We start from the raw sequence: 16,122 nt of genomic DNA, 5'->3' as shown, positions 1-16,122 counted from the left end.
TGAGTATGATTACATTAATTACTTTAGTTTCATGCAATCAGTACATGAGCATATGACATTGATATAAATTCCTTGGAAACAGATGTACTGACATGAAGTAAAAACACAAGACAGAAAAATAATGCTTAAGAAAAGCTCAACTTTATAATAAATATGAAATAGCTCTTTTTTTTTGAGCACTGAAGAGCACCGTTTCTTCAAAATCAGACCATAAAAATCCAATCAAACTGGATTTGATGATAAATATTCATCTGTTAAAAACAATAGTCAAAACTAAGATGGGATATTTTCCTGACTACAATTACAGCATGTTATTGCGATACAACACAAAGTCAATTGTAAGCTTGAAGGTGATGCCAGGTTTAAATGATCCTGGGAAGGCGGTCAGGCCAATAATTTGACATGCCAGCTGTGGTCTGGATTGTGAGGGCAAGTGTACGTATTATTTCTTCCTCCCACTGAGCCATCTGCTTGCAGTATATTGAAACTTACAAGAATCCAACACTATGAGGGTGAGGAAGATTTAAATCTGATTTTGAACACAGAAGATCAGCTGAGGTCTGGGGAGAAACTGTATTTTTAAAGGGTTCTGATGTATAGACAAAATTACTGTCTTTGGGAAAACTATACTAAATTTGAACTGTTACCGATTCCTGCACTCCAAAGGAATAAGGCACAGATGAGTACTTGCCACAAAAATTGAATCCAGATTTCAACCACCAAGTTCCAAAGGTGTTCTGGATCCAGGATTATGGTTCAACTCATGACAGACATTGGGACTCTGAAAATTCAGATCTGGATTTAGACTTAGTTAAGGGATGGTCAGATCTCAGGTTTGTGCTAAGAAAATCTATCTCAGGAATGATGCAGCAATAATATGGTCATACTACTTGAATACAACTGCAGATGTTTCATACTTTTCATTCTAAACTTTCTATTTGATGAAGAGTAGCCTTTCTGTGAACATTTTCACAGATAACAGGTGGAGTTTTTTTTGGCTTTATTTTTTAATGACTGGCAGATTTAAGCAGGAGGCAGATGAGCCTAGAGACCCTCAGCTCCATTTAAGGATGTCTGGGTAGGACTAGGATCTTGCTGGAGAGTCAGTATGATGCCCCGAGAGACAGGTGTCTGTTCACTGCACCAAATGGGTGGGACTTAACGAAGGAAAAAATTGAAACTGTTATGGTGAAGCCCCAAGGTTTTGGGCTTCAGACACCTCTTCATGATATCTGGGCACTAGATCGTGCTTCTATAGGTGTTCCACTTTGGAGAGCAAGACACAGGAGAATAAATATACCAGCTGCATGGAATTTGGGAGACCTCGTGTATTAAAGAAAGGTACTCCTCCACAAGAAAGTAAAAGTCTGGTAGAATTATTTACCTGGAAGAGAGAGGCTAAAAAGGACAAGACTTTTATATGATGATTTCAAATACGCCAGCTATTTCCACTACTGATAATTAGGATTAGGGAAAGGAATATAATATGGGCATGGATGTTGTTATACATTTAGAAACTGACGCTGGCACCCACTGTCAAGTACAGTAGTGAGTGTTCTTCACTTATAAAGGGAATGAGCTATACAACATGACAGACAATCACCTAAAAAGCTAACAACAAATTTCCACACTCCCTTCATTCCATAAAGAGCCCACCCCCATTCACTTTCTACTATACACTAAATACACTAAAAACAGATGGGGAAAAGCATCATTTGCAGTTAGCTGTGTGTCTCTAATTCCCTGGCTCTGAAAATTCATTATTAATGTTAAAGCCAGGGACAAAGCAAATGAGTTTTTATTTTTAGGCACTGCACTAAAAAGTTCCTGAACATTCTCTTACATAAGCAAGTGCTTTACATCTGCACCACCACCACAATAGTCACTGATATGTGTCTTTCAGTTTAGTCACACACAATGTTACTGTTCCCATGGATACCTCTGTAACTTGTGTGTTTTAAAGACAACATTTTATCAGCTAAGTGGAATTTTATAACAACAATATTACACAACTAGCCCCCTTCAATCCAAAACCTAAAGTTTACCTATGAAGTAGAATCTAAATAAGCTTCTAAAATGTTAATATAGATCCAATCTGCATAAGGATCCTGAAATAGAAGAAAATCTCTATAAAACAATCCCATACGATGTCAGTTTTAAGTTCATGCCACAGACCCAGACTTTCTACCTTATCATATAGAAGGCCCCTTGTGCTCTAATACGTTGTGCCAAATTAATGATCTCAGTAAATTTAAGTGGGGGATGAATTTGGGCCATTGTGATTCAAATTCTGCTCACTTTAATTCCATAAAACTCAAAGCCATGCCATATAGGTGTATGTGGTTTAAAATCAACATCTAGAATTGGACACAAGCAAACAGGAAGTCAGTGCTGATTTTAGAAAATGTTTAATACATCTTTCTGGCTAAGCAGTTTGGCAGCTATGTTCTATACCAGCTGCAGCTTTGGAGTGGTCTTCAAGTACAACTCCAAATAGAGTACAGTGGAGTATCCAGTCTAGGTAGAAAGAAAGGCTTGGAAAGAAAAAGGATGCAAACACTGATGATATTAGGTGCTTTTGGTCACCAACAAAACCTGGGATTCCAGAAGCACATAGTGCCCTCAAATTGTGACTCTCTTGAGCAGAGATTGGGTGAACCCCTTTAACAACTGGGGCAGGAGGAATACTCACCCTACAACTTGAGGAGCCTTCTCATGAAAATTTAGTTGCATTACCCACTCTAACTTCTACAAGAAAATAAACTCCTATCATACAGAACACCCTCTTCATCTAAGGTACTTATATGGCCCCAAGCATCTCACAATCTTTAATGTATATACCCTCACAACACCTATGAGGTATGGAAGTACTATTACCCAGAGCCACAGAGCCTTGTCTATGGTACTACAAGAAGTTTGTAGTAGAGCTAGGAAACTGAACCAGAGCCACCCAAGTCCCAAGCTAATGCCCTGACCGCTGGATCAACCTTCACCTCCCTGTCAGTGCTACTCTTTCATCTTTATGTACTATAAATGTGAACATTGGAGAGCTGTCTCAGCATGCACCTGATGTGACAGATCTTAACACTGGAGATAATTTTATATTCACAATCACCCAACCCAGCAATCACTTGCTCAGGTGAGTAACATTACTCATGTGAGCAGCCCCATTACAAGCTACAGGATTTCTTGCAGCTGCAAACACTGTGCAAGGTAGTAAGTGTTTGCAGCACTGGGTCCCTAGTGTGTGAGATTATGTAACAGCAGTGAGGAAACGCAGAGGTTTTTAAAAGGAAGTGAGAAGTAGCTCATGCATTGGGATTGAAGTTTAAGGAACATAAAACACTCCACTTAATCTGGCATGCTAGAAACATTTCTCAGAGAGAGGAGCTGCATTCTGCGAAGGCGAAGGAAGGAAAGTAGTGCATTGGGGAGAGCAAAGGACTGGGAGTTTCAATCTCCACTGGAAAATTTAGGACCAAAATTCATCAGTATTGCAGCCCATAACCGTGGGCACCGGTTTGTATCACCACACACCAAGTAGGGCCAGGAGCAGACCAGCTGGAATTGTGGCTATGAGCAGAGCAAAACCCAGAGGGCACTGTTTCCTTAGGAGGAAGGAAAGCTGCTTCAATCGTTCAGCTGCTCCTGCTCCTTCTTCAGGACAGGAGGAGGAAATGAAAGCAGAATGGCCCAGGAACCCCTGCCCTTTTAACTGAAAGTAATTTAGACCACATCACTAATTTACACATTTGCCACCAACCAGGGATATGAAACAATTTTTTACATCTTGCCTCATTTTTGCTGGACACTCTATTGCAGATGTCCTGCTTTCAGGAGCTGACGAGACAGATGCTCTGATCTTTTCATTTTTATTTTTTCCCCTTCTAGACTCACTGTTCAAAATCAGCCATTTCTACTGCAGCTCTCAGAGTAGTATTATTTCTGCTTTCAAAAGGAACCTTGCTGCCACGTCTGATGAAAATGCTGCAAAGGTTTTATATTCTCCAAGCCACTAACAGAAACACAAGTATCCAGTATATCCAGTCAAACTCACTGCCGCATTTGTTTCCATGGTAACTCTTGGAGACATACATAAACCGACTGCAGAAAGCAGAAGGAAACTCAGCAGAGAGAATCATATCTGCATTTTGACATGCTCTTGTTAGTCAACATAACAAATACAAACCACAGAGATCTAAACCACAAACAGATGTGGGTGGAATCTGAATTTTATCCTCAAAAATTTGCTCATGAAGGGAGAAAATATATAACTTAGCTGGGATTAAACCATGGTCCTCACCACCACAGGTGAATCTGTGAAAGTAAAACAGCACCAAACTTCCACCAATAAGACATAATATATTGACTCTTTCTCTCGTATTATTATTTCTTGAGCACTGACAACATGCTCAGCACTGTATGGGAACACACAGGAGAGATGGGCCTCTCTCCCTCCCTCTTTCTAAATCTCAGTTAATTTTTAGCCAGGTAGCCAGAAATGAACTGTGCTGTTGCCTGGGTAACAGTATATACTGTATATCGTTAATGAGCAATGTGGCCAGCAGTGGCAAGCCAAGCAATAGCTGGCAGACCCATGCTTCCCACTCAAAAGAGGCCTTCTGACTCACTGGATCACTTCCCCTTTTCTTGCTTTAGAGTCAGTCCTTCTAGGTATTCTTGCCCCAGGTTGCTTTAACCTACACTGGGGCTGGCACAGATCTATCCCAAGAATCAGGGAGCTGTAACAAGCTCCTAAATGGCCTTTCTCTCTGCAGCACCATTTAGAAATGTGACACAGCAGATCCATCACCACAAAAGCAAGCAATATGCTAATTTGGAATCCCAATTGCTAAAGGTCAAGTAAACTGCAGCCACATAAAATTTGACACTTGCCCATAAAGCCCCCCCTAAAGAGCAATGATTCTACACTGACATTAATATTACTTGTGCTTCTACATGCAGAGGGAAGAATGTGTAAGTTAAAGCAGCTTGCTCCCTTTGTTAAACTGCTTTTGGAGGGGAATATTCTGGATTTGGTGAATATAAGGGATTTAGCACAGGACATTCATTTTATTTATTTTGGAAAGAGACAACCATTCTCCAACAGGAATACACCAAAAATCAGTAAGTCATATCCACTGCATTCTGACCTGTCCCCTTGTTTATGACAGGAATGTAGGGTGGCATCTTTTTGCTCTAACTTACTGTACACTTTTCTTTGAGCGAACTGGACCTAACTTGCATCCCTTTTATTAAATTTAAATCAAATGGCATTCCACTGGGCCCTAAATGTGTGATCAACCTCTTCAAAAAGCCACTGGACCAAGAAAGAACAACAAACCAACACGGCAGAAAATAACCCACAAACAAATCCAGTCACCCACAAAGATCATCCAAGAGGAAGAGGAGTGGGCATATTAAAGAAATTCAGAGCATGAGAGTTGTTTAGCATATAACAACACTTAAAATACTAAAACAAAGAATAATAATTCACAAAATACCTAGTACTTGGGCAGCCCTTAAAACATTCAAAGCAATTCATCCTCACAACATTGCTGTGTGGGAAACAGAGTAGTATTATAATCCACATTTGAGAGACGGGAAAACTGAGGCAGAGAAGTGACGCAACCTTCCCAAGGTCACACAAGCAAGTCAGTGACAGCCAAATATTAAAATTCGGGACTTCTTGAACTTCATGCCCATTCCCCAGACCACATTGTCATGGAAGATAAAATCACTTAGGGAGAGATGGTGAATCCTTTACTCCTACATGTAAACAGTTATGTACAGGAATAGTCTCACCAAAGTTCATGTGAGTCCTGTTCCTAACTACTCACTAGTGGGAGAAAAGGGTTCACTATTTGGTCCTACTGAATGGGAAAGATACATTGCCAAGAGTATCTGGTCTAGTGAGATTTTCAGCCATTTCCTAGTCTAAGATGTCTCCATATTATTTATTTCCCCTGCCTGGTTCTCTCTGGGTCCAAAATCATGACATTTGCTTCTCACCTTTGATACAAAGTCGATCTTTATAATAATGCCCGCTGTGACACTGCACCCCCTCTTCTTCATAGTGATATTATTATGATATGATTATGGTGTAATTATGATTCATTTTGTATAAGATGGGTCATGTAAGGTGTCATCGGAAAAGTTCTGATTTGCTGAATGTGATTGTCCTATTTGTATACATGTATTATTTTTGTATCTGAGGTTATGAATTTTGACTATGTATCAGTATTTCACATGTAGTCACACCTGGGTGACGCCCACTAGGCAAGATGCTTCCAATCTAAATAGCTGGTTGTAAAGGGCTCATTCAGGGTAATGGGCCATTAAGGAAAACAATACGCCTTAGGAAAAGCTTATCCCGCACCTGGTGAACCTTGCTGAGAACGCTCCTGACAGCCTATGGATAATGGGGGCTGTGACTTGTAAGGGCATGTGACCAGCCCACATGACTCTGGACTCCATTTTGGGTACCTGTATTTTTCCACAAACTGGTCTGGGAACTGAGTTTGGAACAAAGGGTTCCCACCATATGGAAAGGCTATATAAGGCAGGCAGTGGCATCATCTGTTGTTCTTCACTCCATCACAACTCAACACCTGAGAGAAGCTCCGAAAGAAAGAGATCCCAAGCTACAAAGCAAGTGCAGCTGGTCCTTAAGAATCTGCAAGCCTGCTTGTATCATCAGCCAGGGAGAGAATTTGCTAACTCATAACCTATCTTTCTAATATCTTAGGCTTAGTTTGCAGTTTTGTTTATTTTACAAAGTAATCTGCTTTGATCTGTTTTCTATCACTGACAATCACTTAAAATCTACCTTTCTGTAGCTAATAAAGTTGTTTTATATTTTAACCTAAACCAGTGTGCCTTTAAATGAAGTGTCTGGGGAAAAATCTCAGCTTGATTAGCTACCACAAGTGTGTATATTCTTCTCCCCATTGAGGGAGGGGCAGGCATATTAATAAGCTTACACTGTACAGATCCCTGTGCAATGCAAGACTATATAATTTTGGGTTTATACTCCAGAGGGGGGTGCATGCCAGGGGAGCTGGGAAACTGGCTGGGGTCTACTGTTTGCATGTGGGTAGCCCAGTTCAGGTGAGTGGCACCACCTGCTGTTGTGTTGGATGATCACAGGGCCTGGGTGAGGCTGGCTGTGTCCCCAACCCAGCTGTGTGTTGGAGAGGGGCCCCGCGGTTCCCACAGCCCCCAGATTGCACCCAAGGGTGACAAGCCATAACACTCAGATCTTGCAAATATTATGGTGATGAATCAAATGCATATATATCACACAAAAGCTTTCTCTGACAACTCATCCATGATATTTTTAAGCTCCCAATTAAATATCACCATAATTTTTCTGGCATACAATACATCAAGAAGAAGGAGACTATCCAAATTGCATTTCACACTAACAAAGAAGCAGGATTACTCTGAAAATATTTCTACTTTCATGTCTGAATGTTCTGTTCCATATAGTTTCTTATACTGCACTCATCCCCATAGTATCCGAGCTCCTTTCAGCAGTGCAATGAGTAATGTAGCACGTCATTTAGCATGTGTCCGACATTTAGCACACGTCTGTTCTCTCATCCTCTCTCCAGGAGAAGTGTGTGTAGTGGAATGTTTTGTTTTGGATTTTTTAAAAATAATACACACATAGACACATTGCTGCATGTTTACGTTAGAAACGGCAAGCACAAAGAAATGCACCTGAATGTAGCTTCTTCAGCATTGTGAACAGTTCATTTATGGACTGACAGTTTACTGGATAAGGAAATGAGGATACTAGGTGATGGCCTATATGACCTTGTAGTTGGTGTTTTAAAGACAGAACTGTATCCAGACTCATTCTGTAGCCAGTTCAGTAGGAAAACCTTCTGTAACACATTTGCTTGGAAGGATTCAATGGGGAAACCCAGCTGTTAGCATACAGAGTTAAAATAAATGTTTTCATTTGAAATGCTGCAGGTGTGGGTTCTGATCCGTTACACCATTGTAAATCAAGAGTGATTCCAGTGAGATGAATGGAAATAATTCTGATTTGCACCAGTGTAAATGACATCAGAATCAAGCCCTATTTTCAAACTGCAAACATAAAATATTTTGCTTTAAATATAGTTGGAGGATGTAGGCAGTGGTAGCGACTGTTGGAACTCATAGTATATTGCACTAATTTCATATAGGCAGATCCCTGCATGAAGGATTCTGCAAAACAATGGGGACCTTGTATTTCCCCACATTCACGATAATGAGAGCTACTCAGGAAAACAGGGCTCAAACTAAGGCAACTAAACATGAAATCCAGAAGCCACAGCATAGCAAGGAGCTCCCTCCAAAGGGAAGAATTTCCTCCCTTTTTGCCCAAGCTGCACATGTTTTCATGCCTAGTGAAGGAAAAAAGCAGATTTGTACTTCAAAGTAGCTTTTTGCTACTATTAAAATTTGAGAACAAACGTCATAAATTTGCTGAGTGCAAAAAGTGTTCACACAGCTCTTGTTTCAGACCAACAATGGCAGTTAACGCAGGCCCTTGATTTGAATGTATTCATAAAACCTTTAAAACGCCCTCCATTAGTGCAATATAATCTATAGGATGAATTTAAATGCAGGCTATTCAATTCTCTGCAATGGCCAAGATGATGTTTTCCTCTTTTATCTCCATCTTTCGTCACGATGGATCAAGCAATAATCTTAAAATGCAAACGACATTTTAGTCAGCATTTTTATGAACCTGAGTGCATTACAAGAATCCCACTGACTCACTGTAGTGATTAACAGAAATGACTACAGTGAGAGAATAGAATAGAGTATAGAGCTACACAAATTAGGCCAATAATAACAAGATACGATGTGACAGTTGCCCCCTTATACAGAAGGTTTTGTGTGGGTGAAGGAATGCTATGGTAAAACAGATGTAATTACCAACAATCCTTGTAAGGATACAGTTGGACCTCATCAAAAATCCTTGCTGAGACAGTCAGTAACATGAGAGTATTAGTCTTATGAAGTCTAAATACTTCACTGCCAAGGCTGCATCTACAATTCTCCTTTTCTCAGTCCTCCAGACAAGGCAAAGCTAATCCTCATGCACTTAATGCACTTACATCTAATCATAATTTCTGTCTCTCTCCTTCTCTGTCTAATTGCTAGTAGTTTTAGAAACTGGAAACATGATGTGAAATAATGGTTCCACTGAAGTCAATGACAAAACTCGCAGTTGCCTTCAATGGGGCCAGGATTTCGCCCATAGGACCCCGAACTGTCTGAATAAGATTTTTTTCTCTCAGAGTTTAACAACAACCTATATGATGCATTTGGGGTTCCACCGGAGCATCTCTTTGAAGCATTCTGAAAGTACAGAGGTAAACTGCATAGCTACTGCAGTATACGTGCAATGATACTCACATGAATGTTAAGAACTTTGCTAGTTTTCTGTCTATGTAGCAAGATCATATTTTCTGGGTTCCTTTAATCTTTAGCAACGAAGAGAGCAAGAAATAGGAAGGAAGTTCCTCAGGGTTTAAGCAAGATTCAGACCAATCCAGTACAAGTCTGTATTCAGAGTGATTGGTAGCGCATAAACAGGCATGCAGGTAGACTGTGGGGTTGCACTCACTTTTCTTTCATGGTTTCTGATTATGTTTCATTAGCTTAATGAGGGGGTGCTCCTTATTTGGGAAGGAAGGGTATGACTACTGTTGAGGACTCATATATTCCTTTGCATATCTGCTATCCTTCTGGTCTGTCTTCTCTCTTTTATCTCCTTCCTCTCGCTATGCCACTTCCCATACTTTCTGATGTAATGTTATCCTGTTTTGGATGGTGGGTGAGAGAATGGGGGTAACAAAATGAACAGAACTTAGCCACTTACCTAATCAATGCCCAGCTAAGCTAAGCCTAAGGCTTATTATCAGCAAAGGAGAACAGACCCTGAGCCTGTTGGTGTAAATAGGGTTGTCAGGTGTCCGGTTTTTGATCGGAACACCCGGTTGAAAAGGGACCCTGGTGGCTCCAGTCAGCACTGCTGACCAGGCCATTAAACGTCCAGTTGGCGCAGGGCTGGCAGCTTCCTAACTGGCTCCACACGACTCCTGAGAAGCAGCGACACGTCCCTGTGGCCCCTAGGTTGGGAACTGCGGCCAATGGGAGCTGTGGGGGCAGCGCCTGTGGGTGGAGGCAGCACGTAGAGACGCCTGGCCGCGCCTCTGCCTAGGAGCCAGGGGACATGCTGGCCGCTTCTGGGAGCCGCCTAAGGTAAGCACCACCCACACTCCCTCCCTTACCCTAACCTTCTGCCCCAACCCTGAGCCCCCTCCTGCACCCAAACTCCCTCCGAGAGCCCGCACCCCCTCCTACACCCCAGTCCCCTGCCACAACTCTGAGCCCCCTCTTTCACCCAACTCTCTCCCAGAGCCCGCACCCCACACCCCCTCCTGCACCCAATCCCTCTGCCTCAGCCCTAAACCCCCTCCCCGCAACCAAACTCCCTCCCAGAGCCCACAGCCCCTCCCACACCCCGACCCTCTGCCCCAGATCGGAGCCCTCTCCCACACTCTGAACCCCTTGCCCCCAGCCCAGAGCCCCGTCCTATACCCCACAACCCACATCCCCATGCCCCAGAGCCCGCACCCCTCTGCCAGAGCCCTCTCCCCCCCTACACTCCAACCCACTGCCTCAGCACTGAGCCCCCTCCCACACCCAAACTCCCTCCCAGAGCCCACACCCCAACCCCATGCCGCACCCCAACCCCCGTCCCAGTCCTGAGCACCATCCCGCACCCAAGTTCCCTCCTGGAGCCCAAACCCAATCCCCTGCCCCAGCTCGGAACTCCCTCACACGCTCCAAACCCCTTGGCCCCAGCCCAGAGTCCCCTCCTGCATCCCAAACCCCTCATTTCTGGCCCTACCCCAGAGCCTGCACTCCCAGCTGGAGTTCTCACCCCCTCCTGCACCCCAATCCCCTGCCACAGCCCAGTGAAAATGAGCGAGTGAAGGTGGGGGAGAGCAAGCGACAGAGGGAGGGGGGATGGAGTGAGCGGGGGCAGAGCCTCAGAGAAGGGGCGGGGCAAGGATGAGGTCTTGGGGAAGGGCGGGGGTGGGGCAAGTGTGTTCAGTTGTGTGCGATTAGAAAGTTGGCAACCCTAGGTGTAACGCAGAGAGTAACATTTTCAAAAATGACACAGGCTCTTAGGCCCAGTTCCTCAAAGGTATTTAGGTGTCTAACTCCACTGAAAATACCTTTGAGGACTGGGCCTTCGGGGACTAAGTCCCATTGGCTCCTAAGTAACTTAGGCACATTTGAAAATTTTACCCAGAATCACTTAGGAGGGAGTGGCAAGAGAACTCTGCTACCCTTGGTGATCAGGAAAGTGCTATATATTTAAAGATAGATCCCAAACAGCTCTGAGGTACAATATTTCTTTTCGGGCACAACTGTGGTGAATGGCATGAAGCAAAAGCCAAGAAAGCCACATTAAATAAGTACAGAGTGACATACTGCATTGATTCATTACTGAAACTGCTCTAAACCACAGCTCTTGAATAACTCAGAAGGAGTAGTGCCAGCTAACAGTGAGGGTTTAGAATGCAAAAAGAGAAGAGCTTAAAATAAATGCACCCAAGCAAAATACAGGATAAAAAATTCATTCATTGCATATGGAAAGACTAATGATTGAAGCCAGTTTACATGTTGTGCATCAGGCTGACCAGTTCTAGGGACAGTTGGCACAACATGTAGATAGGATGTATATTAAACAGTGTATAAGGGACATAAACTCTTAAACTTCAGGGCATGAGATCACTTCTTTAAGGAAGAAGATTCCCCTATAGGCAGGTTATCCCATTAATGCCTACTACAGTAAATCTTGCTCCTTTCTCTGAAGTACCTGGCTCTGGCAACTGTCAGTAACAGGCTACCAGACTATATGGACTACTGGTTGGATCTGGCAGAGAAAGGGATCTGCACCTGCTCAGTAGGTAGGATTTCTGGGCTGCTTGAATGGGCAGGGAGACAGGGAACTTGTGTAAATAAGCCCCTCCAAGCAGGCCATTGTATATCCCCAGCCCTCTCTTTCATGCCTGCTAGGGTTATGGAGAATGCAGTAGTTAGTACACACTTAAGCCTACAGTAACATCTGTGTCGCTCCAGCAGTAATGGGGGCAAAGGAGAATAGGGAGGGTTGTGGAGGGAAGCCTGTCCTTTTCCAGAACAAACAGAAAGATTTCCCTTTGTGGGAAGGATCTCTGGAGGAGATGTCACCTTTTCATCCCCCACTGCCAAATGCTATGGCAAGCTCCCACCAAACAAGCTCTATTTTGGAGGTGTTGGTCAGGGGGACTTCTTTGGTATATATGGTGTCTCCTGACTGCCACTCAGCTGTGAAGAAACCTCCCAGAAATGTTTCACGATCACCTCTGGAGGGATCTTCCCCACCACTAGCAATGATCTTCTTACAGCCCTGTAGCTGCAAAGCTCGGGGGGTTCCAAAGCTCTTGAAGGCCCTGAACCATAGATGCTGCTAGACCCAGGACAGGACCCAGAAGTAATCAATACAGTAAAGTTTGATGTCTTGCATTTCCCAATCATAGTCACTACTGAGTGGCATAAATAAAGGTGAGATACATACTAAGTCAAAAGTCTGGTTAGAACTTCATGCATTTTCAGAATTTTTTAAAAATTATTGTACATAATGCAAGAATAAACATACACAGAACGCTTTCCTTTTTGCTTTCAGTCACGCATCTAAATCTGAACCAGGGCCTTAATCAGAAGTAAAATCCATCAATAATGGTGCCTGCCACTTACTTGGCTTAACATTAACGATGACATTCTCGGCCGAGTGCTGAGGTGGGAATCTGCAGTTCTCTCCTGGGCCTTCACTGCTGCCATATTCTATTACTTCCACTTGTCCAAGTGGCACACTCCATTTTAATAAATACCTTAGGCCAGTTGCCATGATGCCACTGCTTTCATACGAAGAGCTGGAAGATGCATAATTTTTTGATTTTTTGAGCACCTGTATGTCTTTCATGCGAGTAGTCATTTTATTTACTATTTTGATTTGAAAAATATGCCTACTACATCGGTCTCTGTAACATGTGCAACACTATTTTTAAAAAAAATCACACCCATCACATGGACCAGCATTGCTGTGTCTTTTGCTCTTTACACAACAAACATAATGTAAAGGAACTGCACTGAGTACAGTGGGGTCCAGGTAAACACGTTTACTAACTGTATATATCATGCAAGGCCTAGCTACATAGACACACTGCTGCTCAGGCTAGCCTCTGAGGACATTTGGAACACAGATGACAGAGAGGGTCACTAGAGGGCTCACAAACTATTTAAAGTATATTACCCAAGGGATTACCTATCATGCCCTCAAGCTCAGAAGACTTGGACTTTGATGAGTGAACTGAACCTCTCGAGAATGCCTTGCTCCCACCGGTCAAACAGTATTAGATTCTCATCTGACCTCAGCTCTCATGTGTAGGGTTGCCAACTTTCTAACACCACAAAACTGAACATCCCTTCCCCGCCCCTTCTCTGAGGCCCCGCTCCTGCTCACTCCATTCCCCGCCCCTCCATCACTCACTCTTCCCCACCCTCACTCACTTTCGCCGGGCTTGAGAATGGGTTTGGGGTACGAGAGGGAGTATGGGCTTTGGGCTGGGAGTTCAGGCTCTGGGATGGAGCTGGGGATGAGGGATTTGGGGTGCAGGAGGGGGCTCCGGGCTGGGGCAGGGGGTTGGCGTGCAGCAGGTGAGAACTCTGGTTGGGGGTGCGGGCTCTGGAGTGGGGCTGGGGATGAGGGATTATGGGTGCAGGAGAGGGCTCCAGGCTGGGGCAGGAGTTTGGGGTGCAGGGGGGTGAGACCTCCAGGCTCTGGAGTGGGGCTGGAGATGAGGGGTTTGGAGTGTGAGAGGGGGCTACAGGCTGGGCCAGAGTCGTGGGGCATGGGGTCCCAGCAGTGCTTACCGCGGCTCTGAGGAAGCGGCTGCCAGATCCCTGCAGCCATGAGGTGCATGGGCGGCCAGGCAGCTCTGCATGGTGCGTGCTGCCTTCGCACCTGCAGGCACTGCCCCTTGAATAACTCAGTTCCCACTGGTCACAGTTCCCAGCCAATGGGAGCTGTGGAGCTGTTACTGAGGGCGGGGGCAGCATGCGGAGCCTCCCAGTCTCTGGCCACCCCAGTACCAAGGGGCTGCAGGGACCTTGTGGCTGCTTCCGGGAGGACCGCGGAGCCAGTGCAGGTAGGGAGCTTGCCTTAGCCCTGGGGCTCAGCTGTGCTGACGACCGGACTTTTAATAGCCCAGTTGGTAGTGCTGACCGAAGCTGCCAAGGTCCCTTTTCGATCAGGTGTTCCAATCAAAAACCAGATGCCTGGCAACCCCACTCGTGTGGCACAATACTATGTCTTTTAGGTTTTTCTTTCCTCTGAAGAAAGGAGATTTATCTTTGTCTCCTCTTCCCTGATGAATCCCATCAGCAGATGTGCCAAGAAATCAAGCTTCATGGATAGGAGGGGATGGGCTAGAGGGGCAGAGAGTGGTCATTATCAGCAGTGTTGTTCCTTTGCCAACCCTACGAGAAATGAGCAAGTATTACAATGATCCTTTATGGATTTAAAGTCTATGAAGAAGCCCCAGATCCGGATGCCTCAAAGCTGCAGAATAGTATGGCTCCTGATCTGGATAAACAGCTTGCAGCTAGGCCCATCCCTAAGTGGAATGCACAGCGGTTGGAGGTGGAAAGCCCTATTGTTGACGTGAGTAAAGCCTTTATAAACACATTATTATGGGAAAGGTGTGGGTGGAGAACTTGTGAGAGCTAGTTCAATTCTGAACTGCTAGAGAAAAAATAACCCTGTACATTTTAATGAGACATCTTTTCCTGTGTTAACAAATCCCCATGGCACATGTGTACCACATTAGACAACACCCCCAAGCAGGGAGCTAAGTAATGGTCAAGCCCACAGGAAGAGGAGCATTGTGTTTGATTACTGTAACAGTCACCTTAATAGCAAACCCAGAGACTCAGCAAAATCATGGACTTTTCACATGAGAAAAGAAAACAGGTTGCATTCTGCCACTTTAGGAACAATTACACAGAATCCAGGACAAGGTGTCACAGGAAGGACCAAAATAGGCAAAAGAAAGCAATTTTCTCTCAGTGAATCACAAGAAAATAGCCAGGTGTGACTGAAGGACTGAATAAAAGGGAAAGGAGAAGAATCACAATTCCTGGTTAATAGGAAAACAGCTTGTGAACATCTGAAGAGCAAAGTGTTATTAAAAGTCACTTTTCACTTGCTGGTATCGTTTGAGACTTAGCACTAGTAAGATTACACAAAATAGGTAAGGAATACTTCATGGTATTCACATTTCAGAAGTGTACTGAAGACATCACATTGGGCTGAGAAAAGCTGCTAGTTTTAGTTTAGTTAGTTAAAGGCAGACAGATAGTTAGAGACGTTCCTTGAGGAAAGAAAGAAAGAACTTAATGATCTCTCTATATGTTCTCTGTCACCATGCACCCATACACAAAGGGAAAAAAATTACAATACAACCAACATGTTAAAATGTGTGTGACTTGGCACACGTGAAAGTGACAGGCTAATAGCACCAGTTATAGCCAGCAATAGGACAGAAAGCACTATGCAAAAGATACTTTTTTCTAAGCACCTCAGTCTTAATCCTTCAGTTTTAGGCTTCAGGGATGAAGGCCTGGCCCAACTGATGTTAATGGGAGCTTTGCCATCGACTCGAATGGTTCCAGGATTTCACCCCAGCTTTTTTATTTTTAAACAGTAAACTCGACCAAATTACAGTTTTGTGTGTGTGTGCATGTGCACACAAAGAATCAACACCAGACTGAGCTCCTATTAACCCACTTTCACCCATTACGTAACTCAAGGCCAACACTCAGGTCTTCAGAGGTGAGGAGTTAGTGCACTAAGCAATTGTGCCACCTAATCTCCACTACAGAGCAAATCTTACCAAGATCTGGAACCTGGACAAATTGCTTCTGTCTATTGGTAATTTTCTGTTTGTACTTTTTTCTAGTGGTTTATCTTAGTTCTTTAAAATACAATCAGGATGGAAC

The 16,122-nt window shown here is 43.9% G+C and overlaps 1 protein-coding gene across 6 annotated transcripts in view; it reads right to left on the bottom strand.

Annotated features, from left to right (window-relative positions):
- ARHGEF10 (Rho guanine nucleotide exchange factor 10) overlaps positions 1 to 16,122 on the bottom strand; it is a 180,244-nt gene that overhangs the window by 66,214 nt on the left and 97,908 nt on the right. For all 6 annotated transcript variants that reach the window (XM_043542338.1, XM_043542336.1, XM_043542335.1 and 3 more), the window contains one exon: positions 12,820 to 12,995. In XM_043542338.1, the coding sequence (XP_043398273.1) occupies positions 12,820 to 12,995 (176 nt within the window). The remainder of the gene's footprint in view (positions 1 to 12,819; positions 12,996 to 16,122) is intronic.

The sequence above is a fragment of the Chelonia mydas genome, chromosome 3, assembly GCF_015237465.2.
Source record: "Chelonia mydas isolate rCheMyd1 chromosome 3, rCheMyd1.pri.v2, whole genome shotgun sequence".
NCBI classification, from domain to species: domain Eukaryota; kingdom Metazoa; phylum Chordata; order Testudines; family Cheloniidae; genus Chelonia; species Chelonia mydas.
The sequence above is the reverse complement of the archived record's forward strand: the minus strand, read 5'-3'. Positions and strand labels throughout refer to the sequence as shown.